Here is a 23,249-nt window from a genome sequence, read left to right on the forward strand (position 1 = left end):
TTGTAAGCTTTCCTAATTTCTGTCTGATGTGCAGCTCAATCCAGGTGAGCTACAGGTGGGCAGCTCCTCTCAGTGAGCTGCGTTTTCACTCCAAGCGAGGAATTTCTTTGGTTGAGGCACTAATTTTTCCTCACACTTAAATGTTTCAGATTATTACGCAGACTTTAATAACATACAGGCGGCTTGAGTAAATGCAAAAAGCTGTTATTTGTAAGTGATAATTTTATTTGTTATGAAAAAAAGCTTTCCAAACCAGTGTGGTCCTTAGTGGGGAAAAAATAAATAATTGTCAAACCACCCATCAAATTCACTTTGTGGTGTACTGTTGACTCATGCAGGAGATCATAACAACAACAACAAAAACAAAAAACAAAAAAAACAACAGCTGAAGCACTGCAGGTCTCACTTGCTTCAGATAAGGCCAGTGTTCATAATTCAACAATAAGAAGGAGTCGGGGCGAAATTAGCTAAGACTTTAGGGAAAATATTCTGTGGAGTGACACAAAGGAAGTGGAAAATGATGCTATGAATTTTGTTTAGCAGAAATTCCTCAAGGACAATGCCCAGGCACCGGTCCATAATCCTAGCCATCTCTAACTGGCTAAAAAGAATCAGAACTGGTCCTGTCAAAGTCCAGAGTTGGATTTAATTGTGATTTAAACTTCCTGATTTATTTAATCTTTTACAGTGGTGTTAGAGACCCATTATCTTTTTTATGGAAATGTTATGCCAGTATTTGATGCCAATGGTGACAGAAACAGTAGGACAGTTCATGTAGGAGTAAGTCGGGTTGGACAGGTTGTTCTCCCCTCCAGAAAAGAAAAACATAACCAAATTTAAACACTACATTTTGTATTTACTCCGTTTTCAAATATTTATATGTATGTTGTTTTTTTTAAATTCTTCTCGGTCTTAAATTGTCGAATGACAAAAAAAGCAAAAACAGCAAAATTCTCTAAGAGGGCAAATACATTTTCCCTTCATATGTGACAACATAAACTGCTGACATAATTTAGGGTCAATAAAAGTGTGTACATCCTGGAACCGGTTTTCATTCGGAAGGTGTACAGGCTCCTGAAAAGAAGAACTAAAACCTGACAGGAAGTTGAAGCAACTGAGGGCTCTGCAATAAAACAGGGAATGCAAGGAGAGGACAAGACAATGGTCAAATTACGTACATTGGTAAACTCTGAGGTACCTTGTTCTATAGTACAGAAAATATTGACTTGTTTGTCTTCACTCAAATTAACTTGAGTGGGATCCCATTGTTTGTTCATAGGCTTTCATATGTTGTTGGTCCACCCTTTGTATCTTCTATTGGGAAGGCTTTTTTGTGTTTTTGGGAAATTTTGGACCATTAGTCCAGGAGGACATTTGGGAGGCCAGAAACAGATGTTGGATGACGAGCCCTGACTCATTGTATCAGCGGTTTTTAGAGCTGATGCTGCGATAGCTCTGGTTGGATTGGTTCATGTCTAGTTGCAATGACTGCTGATTAACTTATGTTTTACCACATGGGTTGTAACCCAGGTCTGAGAAACCATGTGGGAAGTCTGACGAACTGATTATACAATGTGATCTTTCCTTTTTTGTAAAGTTCTGGACACAAACCAATAGTCACTTCTTTTTTCTTCTTTTTTTTCCACAGCTCTCCAGAAAGCTGTTCACTTCCTGTTTTTGTTTGTTTCTAGACCACATTCTTGAGTCTTGCTTATTTTAGTGAGCCAAAAAGGAATTTGTGTGTGAGTTATTGTGTGTCATTGACTAAGCGTGGTTTGGTCTGGTGGTGGTCATGTATTGGACGGGACAGAAGCATCTTTGCAAGGTTTGACTAGAAAATCAGCACCTTAGGCAGACTAGAGCATATGACCCAGTGTGTGACTCCACAACACTGAACAGTGTTTGTGTGCACATAACGCTGTTTTTATACAAAGAGTACATGTCTGTCCATGTCCTGCGTAGGGATGGATGTGTCTGTCCGGCAAACTTGACTACACCATAAATTGGATAGTAGACAATATCTAACTTTTCCGACATTCAATAAACTGGAGTACCTTCTTCTAGGTTTGTTGACGCATGCGTGTGTTTGACTGTGTGGGTCAGATGTGTGACATTAAGTAACTTTTGTCAGTGAAGATCTGTTGAGACCAAAACAGCAGAGCGGTTGCTAGTGGGGGTTCACATGACAGGCATAGTAATGGGTTTTAATTTCCACAGATCCTCCAGCGCGACGTAAATGTACTGATTTAGGAGCTCAAACATTGAGTGGTGCTAGCGATGAAAGATTTGAGGTGAATGGAAGAAGTGTTGTGGTAAAGTCAGAGTAATTAGCTTGTCACCGGAAGACTGCTGGTATCTGCTGTTGGTCAGATTCGGGATAATGAATGAAACACCCACTTAGATCTCCATGTTCCTTTTAACTGTGATGACTGCACTGTTTTTGGCCAAGGCATTCACCACTGGAGCTTTCAAGTGGTCAAAACAAAGGAATAAAACTGTGTGAAACTTTTTGGGCTAAAAGAAAACCAAAACTCTTTTGAACCCAAAAGCTGACTATGAACGATACATTTCATGCCCCGAAAGATTAAAATAAAAGTTGAAAGAAGATGTACTGCTCAAAGTTCAGCCTTTGAGGGGGTTTTTTTCTTACAATGTTGAATTGGGGGTTTCTATTTCAGTCGAATTTCACTCTCGCAGTATTGTTCAAGTTAACTCTTACCAAGGGGTAGTTTTAAATTCAGTTCACATCAGTTAGAACCAAACTAATTCACAATTCACTGCTTAAAATGTCTTAAATCATGGTCTAGATTGTTTTTTTCTTGTATGAAATAAAGTTTCAGTCATAGAATCATTCTCCATAAACATTTTAATACATGTTAACATAAATCTGATTTAAAAGAAAAAGTTTTGTTTTTTCACACAAATAAACATTAATTAATTCATGTGAATTGTTAGTAAGTTGACCACATTTAGATTTTTTTTGCCACGGTCACATAAAACAAAATGAGTCTGAAATGTCACCTGAGACAATTAGAAAAAATCTAAATGTGTAAAATACTGAAAAGTAAGATGTGGAAATGCAGATTAATTCCAGCAGACTTCAGCGCAGTAAACGGGACCCTGGCGCAATATATACACAAATACTAAAAGTTTTAACAAGGGGAGCCGTTAACTGCACCTGCACAAAAACACAACAGTCAGGGAAAATAACTATCTTCTACAGCAGGGGTGTCAAAGTCAAATGGACGGAGGGCCAAATAAAAAATTTAGCTACAAGCCGAGGGCCGGACTGATCGAATGTTCATTGAAATTTTTTTAAATGACGCATATAGTCTAGTGAACCTAATTGAACCTACTGAAAACCTAACAAATATATTCCAATATGATCAGATAAATAAAGCAATATTTTCTTATGGCTCTGTCAGTAATCTTTAATTTTCAACAGACACAACTGAAATATTTTTAAAATATAATTGGATTGAAATACAATAAAATAAAGTGCAAAAATCTATTAATCAAAAACAACACTTTCATCAAGGAGAAGTAACATGCAGTGAAAACAAATATTAAACTTTAACTTTTAAACTTGAACTGAGTAAAAACTCTAAATATAAACTCTAAACCTTGTTTGAAACCCCCGGTTCTCAGTGTCCACCTTCCTTTTTGCCATTTTTGATGGGTATCTGAAAGTTAATTTTACAGTTATGCTGACACTGCTGTGCTAATAACCCTTCTAGACCGGACGTGTCGCCGGCGACACAATCTAAATTTGCAGTACCGTAATTCCGCCACACGTAGCGCTAAGTGGAAAAATTCCAACGGTTTCTGAAAGGGGAGACGTTGCACTTTCCAGCAAGTATCGGGTTAATACGGTAACTTCGCAGCTGCAGAGTGTAATTAATCCGGGGGGCACTCGTTTAATAGGCCGGTATATTTATTAATAACTTGGTGGATATTGAAAGTTCCGGTTGTTATGGATACATGGGTAAGTACATCATCTCACAGAACATTTAAAGAACTACTTACAGTTCAAATAAGGAAGATATTTTTTTTCAGACGGTGTCCCGGCTTGCTGCGGTCTGCGGGCCGGTTCTAATAATAAATCAAGATCATCTCAGGGGCCGTAAAAAATCTTCTCGCGGGCCGGATGTGGCCCGCGGGCCTTGACTCTGACATATGTGTTCTACAGTTTTTAAACTTTCTCTTAAGATTCTCAGATTGTAGAGAGACTTGCTAAATACAGCTCTGTTCATTTATGGCAGATGAAGCTTCAAGTAAATTCTGGGATCAAAAATATTCTGACAAAAATTCTCCTACTCCCAAAGTGCTCTGAAACACTCGGGAACAACTTTTACAACTAGTGGACTGATGCATTCAACTTGTGGCCTTTATGACCCTGCTGAAGGGCACAGGGTGAAACTCTAATCAAGTTATCCCCTAGAATTTTAGTGTTGCTGTGGTTCTTCAAGAAAGCCAACACTACTCCTGAACACACCGATTTCAAAATGATTATGCATATGTTTGTATACAAGAAGTATTTGTAATGCGGTATTTCTTTATAAATTGATGTTTGTCCAGTTGACTTGCTTGGTTGTGCTGTCTACTGCTCTACTATTTTATATAAATATATATATACATATAAATATATAATTTTACGAGTTTGGCTAAAAAGGTCTGTGATTGGGTCAAATCTTGGATGGTTAAATGTTTGACTGAAACGTCGACAGAAATTAAAATCTTTTAAGAAGTATTCTTAACTGAAATTGTGATACAAAAACTAAATTGTTTTCCACATAGTAGCTGACATAAACTCTTAATGCTAAAATGAAATAAGAATATGGGGAGTTTGCTGCTGCGGCTGATCAGAAGGATAATGTTACAGATGAATCCCAACACAAAACAAACCAAACCTAAAACATCTTTAAAAAATAATAATAAAAAAAAAAAAAAAACAAGAAGCTGAGACTCGGAGGCGAAGAGCCTCACACTCAACACTGCACAGGGAGCACACACACACACAATCATGTGATTTATAATGACTATCAGGTTGAAAATGTAAACAGGGCCTTCTCAATCTCCCTTCTAACCCGATAAACCGTCCTGCGTCCCCTCCTTCACTGTTTCCCCATATCGGCGCACAGTGACCTCACAGGTGGCTTGTCTTAGAAAATGGAAATCGTCTTTATTTTTTTGTCCCTCGTTGAACTGATGCCAGAGGAACCTTGAACAAAATATTGAATGTCTGGTATGTGTGAGTGACCAACACTTTCCAGAAGTAGAGTAGTAGTCATTACAGGGTCAGTTTAGGCTTTTCCATTTGGATTTCTTTTGTTGTTTTTGTTTTTTTTCTTAGCTGATTTATCGCACATTGCCAATAAAGAATGAGCAAACTGGGCTTGATATATAAACCCTTCTTTTAGATTAAATGCAGAGTAATTGTTCTAGTGGTATACATTCATCAGACATTCACTGGTTTTTGCATATATTTTTTTTTTATTGTCTTTTTTTATGTTCACGTTGACTCTGCACAAAAAGTCTCACATTAACAATAAAAGTAGCACATAAGTTTAAAGGAAAAAATAGGTGGCATTCGCCCCTTTTCACTGACGTGGAGCCGTCATAAACACAATCCCCCGTTGTCTTTCAAGGTGAAAGATGGACAAACTGGCTCATTGGTTGCCTTTATTAGAAACATTTCTGTCACAGAGAGTCCCAAATGTCTTGTACACACAGCTATCATTCACATTGCACAGACATAATTCCTGCACCACGCGTGGCGATGAAGGTCTGTTTACCCTTCCAGATCAAAAACAAACTCTTTTGCAATGCGATGAAGTGAGCCCTGTCAACTCCTTCTGCTGCACTTTTCATACATGTTGCTGAAATTTGCCGGATTATAGTACAAGAGAAAAGACTTGAGTTAGTTTTCCTGTCGCACCATATATTTCCAATCAGTGTTTTACCTCAATAATTTTGCGTTTGGGATTTTTCTGTTGAAGGCATAAAATGTTTAAAATATTGACATATCATGTGAATTGCTTGCAAGACAAATAAATGTATGCTCTTGGTCTAGGAGAAGGCGTTTTGAAACTGTTTTGTTGTATTTGCAGAAAAGTTCCAAAACAAATGGCAACACTGGTACAGCAAGCTAGTTAGTAGAGCTGTCTGCTCAGGTTGTCAGCCTGTAATGAGGAAATTCACTTTTTTCTGTCTTTGATTTAGTGTAAAACTTTCAGATTTCCTAACTTCTATCATTACTTTTGAATGCCAGTTTTATATTATGGACCAATTGAGTCTTAGTTTTAAAATTTAATTTTGGTCAAAACAAAAAAAAGCAAAACACTTTTAGCCAAACCAATGAATTTCATTATTTTTAGGAAAGGGATGATATGAAACCTCTAATTGTTTTTGTCACACAATTTCTAACACAAATGTCTGTTTTGTTTGTTTTAGAGAAAAGAAGCAGAAAATTCAGGACATCAAGAACAACATTAAGGAGGCTATTGAGGTAAGTGACTCGTTGAACAACTTTTCTGTCTGTCTTCTCTTCAGCATTTAAAAGTCTTGTTATAATCTGATGTTTTGTTGTTGTTTTTTTTTTTACATCCTGGATTTGTGTGCTTGTGACAGACCATAGTAACAGCCATGAGCACACTGACGCCACCAGTGCAGCTGGCCTGTCCAGAGAACCAGCACAGGATCGAATATGTTCTCAACCTCGTCAACCAGAAAGACTTTGACTTTCCATCGGTGAGTTGCACAATAACGTTTGCACCCACTACCTTGAGTGAATGGATGTACTCCTGATACAAATATCTTTTTGTTTATCTCCCTCTTGTGTCGGCTGTGTTGATATTGAAGCATGTTTTACATGGTAGCAGGGCTGTCGCTTATATGGTGCATTCACTCGTCGGAGAAATATTGGATTATTGAGCTTCTATCACATAGTGCTGTCCTCCTTCTCCACACCTGGATCAAATGAATGTCTCCTTACTCCATGACTGCTAATGTGGAAATTCAGTCTAAGGCAGCCGTTTTAATTTTTCATTGCATTTTTGGTAGCGGTTCTTATTGTTCGCTTGTGAGTACTGCAGTGTTGTGATGTAAAAAAATATATATATATACATATATAAAAATTCTGCAGCTTTAGTCGTTGTGCAGCTGATCAATTCACCTACAATTTTATTGAATGTTTCATCTCCAGAGGTTAGTAATAAGCTTCTGTTTGTGGAAGCCACAGGTATCAGCCGTGTTTGTGTTTTAGTCCCAGGCCCCCAGCTGACAGTCCCACAGCCCAGGTGTTGAGTCAGTCGTTGCCCCCTGAGGTCGACCCCATGGGTAGTTTCTGTGTGGGCTCAGTATTCCCAATGGGATTTTGCCATTAACTAATTATTCAAGCTAAAAGCCTAACTTGAGCCACCTTTGGGGCCGAACCTGATTCAATATACAAGGAGTGTTTGTGTTACAAGCACTGGAGAGATGTGTCTGCAAACCTTTCAGTTGTCAAACCTGAAGCCTCATAGTGTCGGAGCGCTGCAGTGTGTGGGTTACTTGGTATTTGTTTGCAGCCTGTCAGCAGACGATACTTGTTGCTTTCATCCCTGTCTTGTTTATTGTTGTTTAGTTGTTTTTTTTTAATAGTATTAATACTTTCAAGGGCTCATAAGATATTTTAATTTCGTATAACAGTCCGCTGTGAAATGGGTGCAAAGAGGATTGTAGAGTTTCCTTTAATCTTTTGGGCACATGCATGTTCTGATCTTGACTGTCTGAACAAAAGACGCCCTCCTGTTTTTATGCATTCATTCTGTTCTGTAATTTAACCACAGACCTTGAGTGAATGTACAACTTTGTTTTATTTTGGATAAAAAGAAAACATTGTGTACAATATCACCCTGCAGGAGTGGACTGAAGCAGGGCTTCATAATATTAGGAAACCGTCTGCATGTTTTGTTTCTGCTGAATACAGCATTAACAGTATTGTGATTAAGTCACATTCTCTTGCCAGTTTTGTTTTTCCCCATCATCATAGTGTCCAAACTTTTCTTCAGGATCTTTAGCATCTCAGCCACTAAAATATACATCAGATGTGCCAAAGACACTGAAAGTTCCTGCAAACAGCCAAAGATATTATTGAAATGCAACTCACTCCACATATTTTGGTGAATTGCAGCTGTTGAGATTCAAAATGATTACGCTGCCACACACTGAAGCTGAAGCTCATCTGTTCACATTTGTTGCAGTCGACAAATTAAGAAAACATGAAACTGTGATATGTTTTATTCTAACAACCTTTTTACAGCAATTGAATAAGATTTCATTCTTTAAATAGCCCATTCCAAATCTTGTATTTTTGATTTTCTGTTTTTGTTTTGTTGGGGTTTATTTTAGCCACCAAGACACGGACTTACCACTATGGTTTGGATAATTGTCTTGCTGCAAAACTCAACTTCATTTGAGCTTGGGATCACAAACTGATGGTCGGACTTTCACCACCACCCTGTTTGACTGTCACGCTCTTCTGAATTGATTTTAGGTTTAATCAAGATGCAACAGGAAGGACGCCTTCTGAAAATTTCCACTTTTCCCCGCCCTCAGCTCACTAAATATTTCCCCAAAAGTCTTGGATTGACTTTTGACCATCTCATATTTATTGGTAAATATGAGATGGATATTTTTGGTCTGTTTGGCCCGCAGTGGTTTTAATCTTGCGCCAGCCATTTTAGCTGAGACTTTCTCTTATTGTTGAGTCATAAATGCTGACCATAAACCAGACAAGTGAGGCCTGCAGAGCTTCAGATGTTAGTTTGGGTTCTTCTTGGATGACTTTGTTGATGTGTTTTTAGAGTAGTTTTGGTAGGTGAGCCACTCCTGGGAAGGTTCATCAATGTTCCATGTTTTCTCCATTTGTGGATAATTGTCTTTACCGTTTAGTGGAATCTCTTAGTTTTAGAAGTAGGTTTATAACATCTTCCAATCTAATAGATGTCAACCCCACAGGTAGGTAAAAATCTGTCCATATGTTTGTTGCTTTTCGAGATTGTTAAACCTACTTCATGTTGCCAGAGAGGTCCTTTGGGATTTCTTGATTCTTAAGCTCTTTCAAACGGCTGAAGGTTAAACATTTCCTCGTTCATGTCCTTCCTTTGAGTTTTTGTGCTGCGGTTTACAAAATTGTTATTCCAGTAAATCATATTCAAGTCAAAACTATGTTCACCAGACATAATGATTTATTGTCTCCATCGACATGAAGGCATTGAGTTCTTGCGCTGATACTGGGTGATATACAGCTGATAGGCCGATTGTGTTTTTTTTTTTTTTTTCTGTTTACCCACAAAATGCCCTCCACTTCCCCATCTGTTGCTGCTACGCTGAGCAGTCGGGAGGCAATCATTTAATGCCATTCATCATCAGTTGTCGTTTGGCGTTACCCGTTTGGTCTGTTGACTTGTTTTTGACGAGCGCTGCATAGTTTCCAACTTACAAAACAGGATGGCGAAAGTGTGTTTTGCATCTCGGTGGAATTCATATTGAGGATTGCGTGTGGGCGCGCTGAGAGAGTTATGTGTGTGTGTGTGTGTGTAACATGATCCCATTCAGTTACTTATTGTCGTAGTTCAATAGTGCAGGTAGAGGGGGAAACGTTTGAATTTTCTGCGCTTCAGCTCGGATTGGTCGAATCATAAGAGCTGGGATTACGTGGCAGCGTGGTTCCATCAGATTATATGTCTACGATCAAAACTTTTTGTACAGAAGCTGATCATTAAAGGGCAGTTTAGATGTGGTCGCTAATGGGGCTAGGAGAGCAACATGTTTACTGATGCATTCATTTTATTTGTAAATCTGAGATGATTCAACCTTGAACCAGATTGCTGAACAACAGAAAGAGCTTTAAATAACTTGGACAGACATGAAGTCCCTTTGTTTTCTGTTGTCCTTTGATTACTGGCAGAGTGATACTTGGGAACATCTGCTTGTCGCATTATACAAAATATTTATGATGAGAAACACCATCATAATGTAATCCACTATTTTTACTTATTAACTTTTTTTTGCTTTTTTTTTTTTACCTAGGTTTTTCACAAAATTAGTAAGATTTGGGATTTGCTATATTTTTGTTGAATATTTCAATGTTCTCCCTCCAGCAGATTCAGTTCTAACAGGCTAAATATACTGTCTTATATTCTGTACCATAGCCCAATCAGAAATGTTTTAGTATATCAATATTGCACCATTTGATATGTTAAAGGATGATATATTCTCAATAGATTTGTGTCACCGTGGCGTGAAATAGAAATAAGAAATATTTTTTGACTTTAGTACTTTAATCCATCATGTAAGGAACAAAAACAGTAAATAGACTGCAATTTCTTTGATTTTTTTTTTTCTGTTGTAGAACCCAAAAAGTGCATTATTACACAAAAGACACAATGGTTGTTTTTTGGGGCAAATTGTAAAAAGCAATGTTTAAAAATGCATTTTATTTTTCTCCACAAAGAAAATAAATGCTCAAGGAGAAGACAGGGAGTGGTAGTAGTTTGCTAGATAAATGATGTCCGGCCTTGTTGTAATATTTTTCCAACTCAAGACAAAGTTCTGTGCTGCATTCATTCTGGTCAGACTTCATTGGAAGAAAAGCTGATTTGTTGAACTGGCTCAAAGGAGGGACTTTAACTTAATTTATGACTTTGATAAACAAGACCTCAATCATCCTTGCTCAAACATGTCAGTTTGTGTAAAAAGGCAAGTGAGTAAACAGGACTTCAGATATCAGATTGTGAATGGTAAAAGACAAAATAAAAACAAATTTTGGGACTTTTCTGGCAGTTTATGAAACTCGAACTAAAATGTTTGTAGTTATGTCCATTCTACGGGTTAAATTATTACTGAAAGGTTAACTAATTTCAGTAACTCAAACAGGAACCGAAACATATTGTAAATCTTAATATTTCAAATCTTTTCTTTCTCTTGATGATTTTCTGCTCACAGCTGACGAAAATAAAACTTAATATAACATTATCAAATCAGACCAATAAAAAAACGTAATGAAGAGTATGTTCAGTACTTGCTCAAAGGTTTCTCATTTTTAAAATTTTTTTTAAAAGGTACTTTTAATCTGAAAAGCCAGTGTCGTCGGAACGCCCGTTCTGTTTTTAATTGACGTGTATAAAGCGACGCCAGTTTGTCAGTAACTCCAAGAGATGCGAGGTGTTTCTTTTATTTACTTTGTTCCCCCTTCACCACTATTTACCTTCACAAGCACGTACAGGGGCGTCGCCCAGGCACAACGCACATTGCATGTGGTGTCAACAAAGACGCTGCGCACCCGCTGATCTCAGTCACACGTCATGGACAACAGACAACCTTGTCGCCTTTTCTGTCTCCTTTCATATCTGTCAAATTGTACCATAATAACACACCGACCTAAAACAGAAAGCGTTTCTGTCCGACGTGAGCCATTGATTAATCACGCAGCTCAAGCCTGTTTGTTCACCTGCGTTAAACCGACATAAAAATATCCATTATCCTGCTCCTCCTTCTTTTTCAGTGCATGGAGTAGTTCCAGTAAATCTGTTCATTGGAAATGGTGAAACCTTTTCTGACTCTCATCACATTTTGCTCTTCCCCCTCAGGAGTTTTACGATCACGCAAAGACGTTGTGGCAGGATGACGGCGTCCGGGCGTGCTTTGAGAGATCCAACGAGTATCAGCTAATCGACTGCGCACAATAGTGAGTAACTCTGAGGGACACAACTTTTAAGCCGTCCACTTTGCAAATATTTTTAATAGATTGCTGCAGTTATTTAAAATGCAATGAAATGGCCTTTAAGTGCTGGGATTTAAAAGGAACAAACCAGTATTGGTAAATTCACAGTCATATTCTGCTGCTTGTCATTAAGAAAATCTGTGGTTCTTTAAACTGATTCAGGATAAGGTTCCTGGAGATTAATAAAAAAAAAACAACAAAAAAAAGAAAATATTTTTTTTCTACAATATATTTTTTCATAAAAAAATGCTTGTTACTGTTACTGTTACTCTTGAATTTCAATTGTATCATTGAAATCCAACTTGACTAAATATTAGTTAAAAAATAAAAATTTTGAAAATTTCTAAAAGGTTGTCGCAGTCTAAAAAACTGCTTAGATTTAAAAAAAAGTCTATTTAGCTTCAAATAGAGCAAACTATTAGGACATTATAATTATGGTCATCCTTCCTTCTTTCGACACTTTTAAGTAAATACAGACAATAATTTATATATTACAAATTTTAATGTTTTTCTGGCTGATTTAAGTGTGTAGACGTTCTTTTATCATCTCTTCCAAATACAGAGGTGAAAATTCATACTTTATGTATGTTTACCATCGTTGGAAGTGGATTTTATTTCTCTATCACAGAATTATACAGATGCTCTGATAAAACATTAATGGTCAGGATTGGGTTTTTATGGAAAATGTTGGGGTTTTTTTTTCCTCACTAATTACTTAAACCAGTGGTGTCTTATTCCAGTTATCAAGCTCAGACATCTGGAATCTTTAAATGTTTCTATGATTCATCAGACATGCAGTAACTGTAGTGAAAAGGTCAGTACTGAGAATTTTGTGAAATGTGAAGATGTGGTGAGGAGGAGGAGGAGTGACCGGTCCCCTGGGGACTGGAAGTGGACCCTGCTGCTCCAAACGTTTTTGTTCTTTTTATTGCTGTAGATATTGTACTAAGACCGAGTTCATTTGGTTTACATTTATCTTCTAACCTCAGTCATTCCACTCAGGACATGTAAAAGAAGAAGAAAAAAGTGATCTATATGTGTTAAAATTCATTAATTGATTGCTCAAAATGAACTTGTTGAAGCCCTGTTTTAAATCTTGTATTCTAAATTTTGTATTGCCAAAGCGAACACGAAATGTTCATCTGGCAAGCAGCTATGAAATTGACACAGCAGTATTTGAAAAAAACAAGTGACTGGTTGAATATTTTTCTTACATATTTAGTTATTTAAGGTATTTTGTTTTTTTTATTCATGTCAGATTCGTCAACTCTGGTGCTTACTGTTTAAGCTTTTTGGATGATATTCATATTTTCCAAAAGCAGAGACTCTTAATCCTGTCATCTGGTCTGCAAATATCTAAAACTGCCTGAAAACTATTGGCGACAGTTCCTGTCTAATTTTAACCCAAACTGGCTAAGTTTTGACTTTAGAGACGAATCTCAGCGCAGAGACCAGACTTTCTGTGCTGACTCACTTCTCAGATCCGTTACCGTAAAGAGAATAAAATTATCCGTTTAATGTGAGTGAGTCAAGTCCTGACACATCGTGGGAACAATTACTGTGGTTAAGACAGAGATATATTAATGGTGGACTGAATATCTATGTGATGTATTTTCTCTGACATTAATAGACAATAATACGTTTTCTGTATTTAAAAAAAATTGCGGCTTGGAGTTCAAACTCTGGAAGCTTGAGGCATCTTTGCTTTGTCCCCTTTGTTTATTTCAGTGTCCTCTTCAATTGTCAAAGAATAATTAGGCACAAAAATACATAAATACATTACAAACCAGTTGTGAAAGATTCTGTAATTTGTTGGCCCTCTCGATGTGCTTTTGACCCCAGTCGGATGTTTTGTTGAGACAGCTGTGACCCTGTTTTGCACTATTAGCGGTCCGCTGTGTTTCTCCGAAGACCTCTTGATAAACCTGAATTAAATCTACAGGAAACATTCAGGCTTAATGTGGAACTGAGAAAGTCGGGCATTTTCTGAACTTATTCAGTTTCTACATGTTACAGGTGCTAAAAGATCCGACCCTCCACTGGCATCTAGTAGAAGCCACGGTTATTACACTTAACTCAAACTAACAAAATAACAAAAAGTGTTAACTGAAATAAACAGAAATGGTAATTAATTAGTTATAACTAACTAGAACTGTATTGTACATTTATAAAACTAGCAAATATACTGAAACTGTAGAAAAATACTCTTTGCTTACATGTTTATGAATCAACTTATTAGCTTTTCAAACTGATAAGATTGGAAATGGTTAAAGTTATTAACTTTATTAAGTAACTTATTAGCCTTCATGTATGTATATATATATAATTTTATTTTTTTTCTCCACGTAGCTGTTGGCACATTACCATACTCCATACTATTCCTAGCCATACTTGCGCTTGTCCGCAAATTGGTGACATCAAAAGTTAGGAGAAAACACTAGTCAGCTGGTTGTCCAACAATAATTTAATATATTTTTGAAAATGTTATCTTCTGTTGAGTATTCATTATGCAATCAATTTATACATAATCACAGTACAATACATTGGCGTTTTTGAATTCTGCTCCCAAATATTAAACCAAAATATGGAAAAACTGAAGCTACTACTAAAACTAATAAAGGCTAAGGTAAAACCTAACAATAATTACTTAATCTAAACTAGCAAACGCACTCTTAAAACCACTGAAAACTAATTTATTCAGATAAAATGTATTTTGACGTTTCCCATAGACATCCAAATTCTGCAGTAATTTGGTCCGAAAATCCCATTTAAATGCATCAAAGTGACAAAAGACGAGGGTGATGTTTCAGGTCGGCACCTCTGTTCATTACATGTCACATTCCTCTGTTTCCGGCATTGAGTTGGTCCTGAAATATCGCTGACCTCATTCAGAAATCACAAATATTTACTTCATGTCAGAAGCCACACTGATAAATTTCCATTTTTGCCGATGTTTTGTCGCTCACACCGTGGAGCATCAAAAGGCGAGGAGGAAATTTAAGCTCCAATGTGAAAATGTATCGGCTGCTGACATTTCCTCTCAGCTGTTCAACAATTCGGATCAGATTTTACCGGTGTGTTTTTTTCCCAAAGCCTCTTCCAGAAATGGGAGAGTGGCGGTGAAACAGCAGCAGTTTTTAGTGTTTGAGAGCAAGCATGGCTGGGGCCAAGTCATCTGCAGATAAGAGGATGTTTGGAGGAGAAGGTGGGGAGGATACCCTACTGCTCCACTCAAGACTACCAGCTTTCCACCTTGACTGCCTTGTAACATGAAGTCATTCATCTTCAGTCAAACATGTATTGAATTTATATGTTGTCCTCTGTTTAAAAAAAAAAAAAAAAAAAAAAAAAAACACTTGAAGAGCAAGAAAATAGTCCTTCTCTCTTATCTCCCCTCACATGTTTGAGATAGTCCAGTCGGGCGTTTTGTTTCCTCGCCCTTCTTGCTCACACGTCCAGCACGAAAACACAAACTGATCCTGATCCCTGCTCTTATTTTCCTTTTGCTCCTCCTCCATCTTCCGTCTCTTCATTCGTCTGTCTGTCTTTTCTCTGGAGCAGCTCCAGCTGCACAAGATTGGGAGCTGATAGGCTATTAATAGCTCCTGTAGTTGGGTCTCCATGGTAATGGTGCTGCAAGCCCGGGTGGCAGGGAGCTATTTTTGAAATGTCAGTCAGACGCCACTACGCTTTCATCCTGCCTTTTTTCCCCCCCTCCTTTCTTGCTGATCCAGATTTGGAAAATAAAAAACTCTCACTTTTTTTTCTTTATTTGTTGTTGCTTTTAAAATTAGCATGAAGTTTTGGTTTTTTTGTTGATTTTGAAATTTATTTTTTTTTCTAATTCCACCAAATCTCTGTGGAATTAGAAATACTGTCAGTTTTGTTTGCAGTGCTGTGCAAAACCACTCAAACCCCTTGAACTTCTCCACATCGTCAAATTACAACCACAAGCTGCTTTGCTTTTTATACGGACGATAAGTGATGGACCAACACAAAGCTGAGCTGCAATGCTTACCTTCACAAAAGATATCGAATAGATCCCGTAGAAATATGGAATAGTCTAATTTCTGATTTGTCATTGTTAAGTTAGACCTCACATTACAAATGTAACTCATTACTACCTTTAAGTTGTACCTCAATGAGTTTTTGCATAAGAAAAAACACAAGTCGTCAAAAAGTTGTTGTTTTTTTTCATCTTATATTTCCAGTTTGGTAGAATTATAGCATTAAAGTACTTTCACTTGGTGAAGTGGGAGAAAGAAGCTAAAACATGAATTAAACTGGGTTGCAGTGTATTATTTAGAATCAAAATCGGTGGTAGTAAATAGAGTATGACTAGAGAGTTTAAGATAAAAATGCAATAATGAAATAGATTTCCAAAATGGCTGACTTAATCTAAGTATTAATTATTAAAATATTACTGCAACTTGCATTAATGCGACTTAAAAAAAACAAAACAAAGATTTTAAAAACGCAAACAAAAATCTCAAGATTGATCTAGGAGGGTTTAATTTGTGTATGCAGTGGAGACGTGTGCAAATATAAGGTGTGTTTAAGTCAATTAAAGAATTTATCTGCAGCTAAACAAGGCAGAACTCTGAGCCTTTGAGGGCACGCTGTCAGGTTACAGCCATTATTTTCAGTTCAACTGGAACAGTTTCTAACTTTATCATTATGTAGGTATTTTTGTGCCATTAATAAATATCATTTTATTTACCCTGCTGTCCGTGTTTCCTTCCAGCTTTCTAGACAAGATCGACATTGTGAAACAGAACGACTACACTCCAACAGATCAGGTGGGTTATTAACACTTTTCTGGATGCTGTTCCATATTTTAATAACAAAAATGTGGTGTTGCTGCCAAGCAACTGAAATCTGTGTCAGTGAGCTTATACATATAGCTCTATTAAAAAAAATCTATTTTCAACTTGAGAATCACCAATTTATTTACAGAAATGTATAATCACATTTCATACAGTCATATAGGCAGTTGCACTCAATTAAATTGTCAAATTCGACATCCCTGTATCATCCGTAGAGGGAGAACATGAAGCCGTTGGCAGCAATAGCTCCTCTCACAGCAAAGCTTTTTTAATATTTTGTGTTTTGTTGTTTTGTTTTTCCTCCCCCAGGATTTGCTTCGATGCAGAGTTTTGACTTCTGGGATCTTCGAAACAAGATTTCAAGTCGACAAAGTCAATTTCCAGTAAGTAAAAGTAACAAGAAGATCTAGATTTATCTTTCTAGACACTTTCTTACTGCATCATGGTGAACATCAGGATAAAAACACCAATTTCTCCAGATGATGGCAGTGTTGCGCATGTTTTGAAGTCTCGATGCTGTCCTGTTTGCTCTCCACAGTATGTTCGATGTTGGAGGTCAGAGAGACGAGCGCAGGAAATGGATTCAGTGCTTTAATGGTGAGATATGTTCATTTCTCCTTCCTCTCGCCTTACTTTTTTATTTTATAGTGCATATGTAAATCAACTTTTCTTTCTTTTTTTTAATTTTTTTTTTTATTTGGTCCCCAGATGTGACGGCCATCATCTTTGTAGTGGCCAGTAGCAGTTACAACATGGTGATCAGAGAGGACAATCAGACCAATCGACTACAGGAGGCCCTCAACCTCTTCAAGAACATCTGGAACAACAGGTGATGGCAACAGAAAGTTCACTTTATCTTTTGCAAAAGAGGAGCCACAACTTTAGTAAAATATACATATTTATCTCCTAGTTGCAAGATAGGAGAGCCAAGCTTCGTCCATGTTTTAATTTGGAGGATTCAAAGTGTTCAAACTTTTTTTAATCCTTTTTACATTTCTTTCTCCAACATATCTGAGCTTTTTTATTTTTTAGTTGAATTGTATATGAAAAATGCCGCAGTACAGGTGGGAAAAGATTGGCAAAGCTTGATCTTTCTTACACTAACGAGTCACTAAATGTATGGTTTGAAGTATTTGACTACGCAGCAGCGTTTTGGCCTTTTAATATCTTTCTCAAGATCAACATTCAGGAATCAGTCAGCTGATGATGAACTGGATTTGAACCTTGTGATTAATACTGCAGACGTATTTGGAATATAATTAAAGGTATGCAGGAAATGTCACAATAAAATGACCTGGGAAGAGCTCTACATTTTCATCTGGAAGAGCTCTGAGTTTTAAAGCGGAGGTTGTGTAGGACTCTAGTCTTAACGCTCGGGTTTGTTTTGCTGTTGCAGGTGGCTGCGGACCATTTCTGTCATTTTGTTCCTAAATAAACAGGACCTGCTCGCAGAGAAAGTACTCGCAGGGAAATCTAAAATCGAGGAATACTTCCCTGAATTTGCTCGCTACACTACACCTGATGACGGTAAGGGGTCAGAAACAGACACAGACTTTGACTTCCTGCACAATGATCTCTGAACAAATAAATATAAAGGCCTATATAAATCTAAAATCTGAAACACTTTTGTCTGTCAATATATTTTACCTCAAACTCCTTAGCTGGCTTTTTTTATATATATATTAACCCAGATCAAAATGATTAAATGAATGCTTTGTTATTGCAGTTAAGTAATAAAATGTTTATATTCTTATTTAAAAAAGGATGTGATTGATTGTATTTCTGATATAGTAAGGGTTAAATAGAGAATATGCGGAATGTGCCTATTTATTTATCCAATAACTGTCAGAATAACCAATACACTAACCAATCGATTAGTGAAATAATCTTTAGTTGCAGCCTGAAAAAAAAAGATGCAAAAAAGCAAAGAGATATCATTTATCATAACCTGAATATTTGGTAGTTTAGATTTAAATATTATGAATTTTAAATGATGTGTAGTTAAAGTTGGTATAAATGCCAAAACCTTTGGTAAAATAGTTACGGCAGGATTAGAAATTTGACTCTGGAAAATATTTTGCATGACAGAAACGGTCAAGAGCTCAGGAGTGTCCCGGTCACAGACCAACTATGCAAATGTAGTTTTCAAGTTACCTTGTAATTTAAAGTTTTTGTGCTGTAGCGAAACACTTGAAGATGTGTTCGTTGCACATAATGAACACATTATGTACAATGTGTCAAAAGATGTTCTTCCACACTGTCGTGCACACTCCTAATCCCCGTAAAATGGAAACCTCATAATCTGTGATTTCTCTTTTGTCTGACAGCGACACCAGAACCTGGAGAAGATCCTCGTGTTACAAGAGCAAAGTACTTCATAAGAGATGAGTTCCTAGTAAGTCCTTGTGCTGAACTTGTGTTGCGCTTGAACTGGGAGTGATATTTTGAGTTCCTATGTGGCAACGATAAAAGTGACGAGAACTATGTATTGCTTCTGTTTTTAGCTAACTGGATGGTAGAGCAATCATATCTCCACAAACATAAATTCTGCTCTTGAAAAACATTCCCATTTGCAAAAGGCTTCTTTAGGACATAAAAAAAAGAGGAATTTGTATCGCTAAACAGTAACTGCATTTAATTGTATTTTTTGGTATTTATTTCTGGTCTCATTAAACAAACAGCGGAGGAAATAGTAAAAGTGACATTAACTACAGCACAGGCAGTTTTTTGGAATTTATTATGACGATGACAAATCAAAATCCTTAAGCAGGAGACGAGCATGGTGTAGGCTGCTTAATGATAAAATCAGATCAGATGTGTAAATATGTATAACGGGGGACATATTTTCCTGAGTCTATTGGGGATGTGATTTAATAACTGTTGTCTTCTTCCTACTTCTTTGTGAACTTGATATGAAAGTTTTCAATTGTTGTGTTTGATTGTTATTATGATGTATTTTTTCCTTCTTCCTAATTATTTTATTTTTCTCCTGCATTTTACTTGTTCTTAATAAGTAATTTGATTTATGGTGATAAATTTATTACGGTAAACAATAAACGACACAGAACGATAAACGCCCACCGTTCAGTTGAACAATATTTCAATCCAGTCAGATGAAGTCGCTTGCTGATGCGTATAGTGAAGGACAGCACTCTTAATTTATTCCACTCCAGAGTTTTCTGATTTCTGTAATGGGCTCATCCTTTTTTTTCTTCTTCTTCTTTTTTTTTTGGGATGCATCTGCTTTATTTTGAATTTTGAAAATATGAAATGAGCCCCGCGCGCGCACAAGACGAGGTCAATTATTTGTATTGTTTTTCTCGCACCGCCTACAGAGGATCAGCACAGCGAGCGCGGACGGGAGGCACTACTGCTACCCCCACTTCACCTGCGCCGTCGACACGGAAAACATCCGTAGGGTCTTCAACGACTGTCGAGACATCATCCAGCGGATGCACCTGCGGCAGTACGAGCTGTTGTGATGGGAACGCCAAAAAACATAGTCTCCGTTTAAAAACAGGAGAGAAAGGAAAAAAAAAAATAAGACACTGAACACTGGGTCTCTGAACTCCCCTCTTCCACCGATGTGTGTTAGTGCCTGCTGCAAAAAAATGAGGCCAAAGTACACACCCAAACACACACACACACACCTGTGCAGTAAACACACCACAAACCCAGAGCTTACCCCTGATGCAACATCCCCATGTGATGTGGGATTTGATGAAGGGGTTTCAGGGGATGAAAAGAGAAGTAAAATAAAGACTCAAACCTCCAGCTTCAGCCATATTCCGAGCTCCTGACCTTTTTTTGTTGTTTGTTTTGGGGTTTGTTTGTTTTTTTGTGGGGGGGGTTTAAGTCATGTATTGTCCCCCGTCACCCTCCTGAGAGCGGCCTAGTCTGGACAGCTTAGAGATTTTGTTACATCTGCATCGACAAAAACCAAGAGAGCTAAAAAAAAAAAGGAAAAAAAAATGCCTGGAAAGAGAACTGTTGAAATACTGCAAATAGAGAATAAATGTGTCACCAATAGATCAGCAGAACACTGTATCTAACGAGATAAATAAAAAAATAAAAACTAAATGGAATTTAAAAAACAAAGAAACAAAAAAAAACATTAAGAAAACACACACACACAAGCACTGTGCTCAGGACTTAACTTGAACCGTGTAACACCAAACCTTCCCGTCGCTCACAGACATCTTGGGATCCGGCGCATCGGTCCTGCTTTCTGGACAGCAAGCCCTCAGGAAGGCGGACCCTCCGTTCTGTCCTCAAGCCGCTGGGCTCTGTCCAGGTGCCAACTCCTTCATCCCGAGTGAGATTTTGAGTTTTAAACGGATCGACTAGAACAGACGCTCTGGGGGAGAGGGAAAGGAGCTGTTGACGGGACGACGCTGGGCTCCGGTCGCTGACTCTTTGGGAGCCCGACTCTGCCTCGTCGGCAGCGGAGCCAAACTAAGGAGAACATGTTGAATTCAAAAGCGAGAGAGGGAAAAAAGAGAAACAAAAAAATATTGCCAACTTTTGTGGAATCAAAGAGGACGAGGCTGCATCCTCCAAACAGTACAGTACCGTATAAATTAACAAGAACTCTCATCCTGTTTTACTGTCTCCACAGCTGTTTTTGTCTGTGTAGACTTAGTGCCATTGTGCCCTGTGTGCTCATTCTTTATCTGTTTTGCCTACTTTTCTTTTGTTTGTTTCTCACCCTCTCGTTTGCTCCTCACCTCTTCCCATTTGCACCTTCCTCAAAGTGTTTTTGTTTTAAGTGAAAACTGAAATGTTACAACAACCCAGAACTTTGGAAAAAGAAGACAGAACCCCCTCCCCTCCCTCCCACCCTGTTTTTTTTTTTGTTTTGTTTTTTTTGTATTGGTGTGGTTAAACGCCTCGCCCGCCTGCCCGGCGCCTCCTTGCCATTCCTCTCCCATCATTCCTCCCGCTGATCTCCTGCTTCTTTGTACGTACGTCTTTACTTTACTGCTGAACTATTATTCTTGTACAGACTGTAAAATGTATTATTTTGTACAACTTTATTGAAGAAAAAAAAAAAACAAGAATTAACTTTTAGAAGATCCCTGTGCCTTGATCACGACTGTACGTGTGTAATGAGCTAAAGTGGGTGTCATACTGCGCTGTAAAGCTTGGCCAATCCTCCTCCTGACTCCTCACCATCCTAGCTTTTCTCTCCCCCTCGTCTTTCTTTAAAACCGCCACTTTCTGTGTCTTCCCCGTCTTGCTCTCTCTGTCCTCGCTTTTCCTCCTCAGAGACGACAAAAAAACCATGTGTAGCTTTTGTAGTTTTTTTTGTTGTTGTTGTTGTTGTTTTGTTTTGGGGTTTTTTGTCCCCTCCCCCTCTTTCTCTCCTCCCCACCTCCTCCCCCAGTTCTCCCGTTATGATTTAAATGTCTATTTTTGGATCCATATACCCCAAAAAGATAAATATATGAAATGTATATGGGTTTAAAAAAATAAAAGTATTTTATTAGAATCAAATGAACCTTGACAAATTGTACACTTGATAGCGTGCGTATTGCTATAACTTAAATCCTTTCAACTGAAGTTGTGTTCGGGTTTCTTCTGTTTGTCTTCTAATTGCAGAGAACGATTTTTTTTTTCTTTTCTTTTTTTTTTTCCAAAGAATGCACTGGAGGTGACTGATACCCGTTTCACAATACTTAAATGATACAAAAAAAAAAGAGAGAAAAAAAAATATGACAAAAATAAATCGGTTTAGTTTGTTTTTACAAAGCAGATGCAGCCTGTACGTTATTGGTTAATCTGTGTCCTCGTCTTTGTTGAATGTACACGTTAAACTTGATTTCACTTTAAGGACAAAGAGCTCTAATAAATAAAATTCTAAGGAATATGGCCCGCAACTGTAGACAGCTACGGGCCGGTCATTTAACCCCAGAAGCACACTCCACTATTTTCTGCTCTCACCGCCTGCATTTGTCGTTTTTGCCGTTCTCGCTTCATTTTGATCAGTGGGGAGGGATGTTGTTAGTCCGTGCCCGGGGAGGTGAAGTTTCCAGTTCGTTTACCCGACGTTTCCTCTTCAGTTACAGAGTCTGTTTATTTCAGCCAGCATCGATGCAAAGTGCATCTCTGACGGGAGAGCCATCAGAGATGCACTTTGGAGCACAGCGCTATCCCCAATAATGGCGCTCGAAGGTTTCGCTGGTGGAGTCCGCAAAGAAAAATTCAAGTGTTTCAGCAGATTTTCTTGAACCACAGCAGCATAAACCCTTGTGACATATTTCACAACTTTTATATATTTGAATTTGTTTCATGGGAGAGTGGTGGACAATATTTGGGTGCATCTCAAGAAATTTAAAAAAAATGAAAGTTCGTTTATTCCGATTATTCAGTTCAGAAAGTGGAACTATTATAGATTAATTACACAGAGATATATTTCTATGTTCTGTTTCACATTCTTTTGATTTGTAGTTTCTGAGGATACTTTTATTTTATGGAAGAATAGACAACTTTCACAAGTCGGGTAAGCAGCAACAATGGATTGCTCAAGAATCAAGAGTGTTGTAACCAAGTTTAATCGTGGAAGGAAAAAGTGTGGAAGAATAACCGTCAGCTGCTGGAGTCTGTAAAACTACTGAATCAGAGGCGAAGTCAGAAGCTTCCACTTGGACTGAAAA

At 37.7% G+C, this 23,249-nt stretch overlaps 1 protein-coding gene across 1 annotated transcript in view; it reads left to right on the plus strand.

Moving 5' to 3' along the window:
- Positions 1–22,089, plus strand: part of gnas (GNAS complex locus) — a 31,347-nt gene extending 9,258 nt beyond the window's left edge. The window contains exons 3-12 of the mRNA XM_044132115.1: positions 6,454–6,508; positions 6,631–6,750; positions 11,634–11,731; positions 16,512–16,566; positions 16,903–16,976; positions 17,132–17,190; positions 17,302–17,422; positions 17,990–18,120; positions 18,921–18,988; positions 19,929–22,089. Of these exons, the coding sequence (XP_043988050.1) occupies positions 6,454–6,508; positions 6,631–6,750; positions 11,634–11,731; positions 16,512–16,566; positions 16,903–16,976; positions 17,132–17,190; positions 17,302–17,422; positions 17,990–18,120; positions 18,921–18,988; positions 19,929–20,075 (928 nt within the window). The 3' untranslated portion in view covers positions 20,076–22,089. The remainder of the gene's footprint in view (positions 1–6,453; positions 6,509–6,630; positions 6,751–11,633; positions 11,732–16,511; positions 16,567–16,902; positions 16,977–17,131; positions 17,191–17,301; positions 17,423–17,989; positions 18,121–18,920; positions 18,989–19,928) is intronic.
- The last annotated feature ends 1,160 nt before the right edge of the window (positions 22,090–23,249 follow it).

Source organism: Gambusia affinis, linkage group LG01 (assembly GCF_019740435.1).
Source record: "Gambusia affinis linkage group LG01, SWU_Gaff_1.0, whole genome shotgun sequence".
Lineage (NCBI taxonomy): Eukaryota > Metazoa > Chordata > Actinopteri > Cyprinodontiformes > Poeciliidae > Gambusia > Gambusia affinis.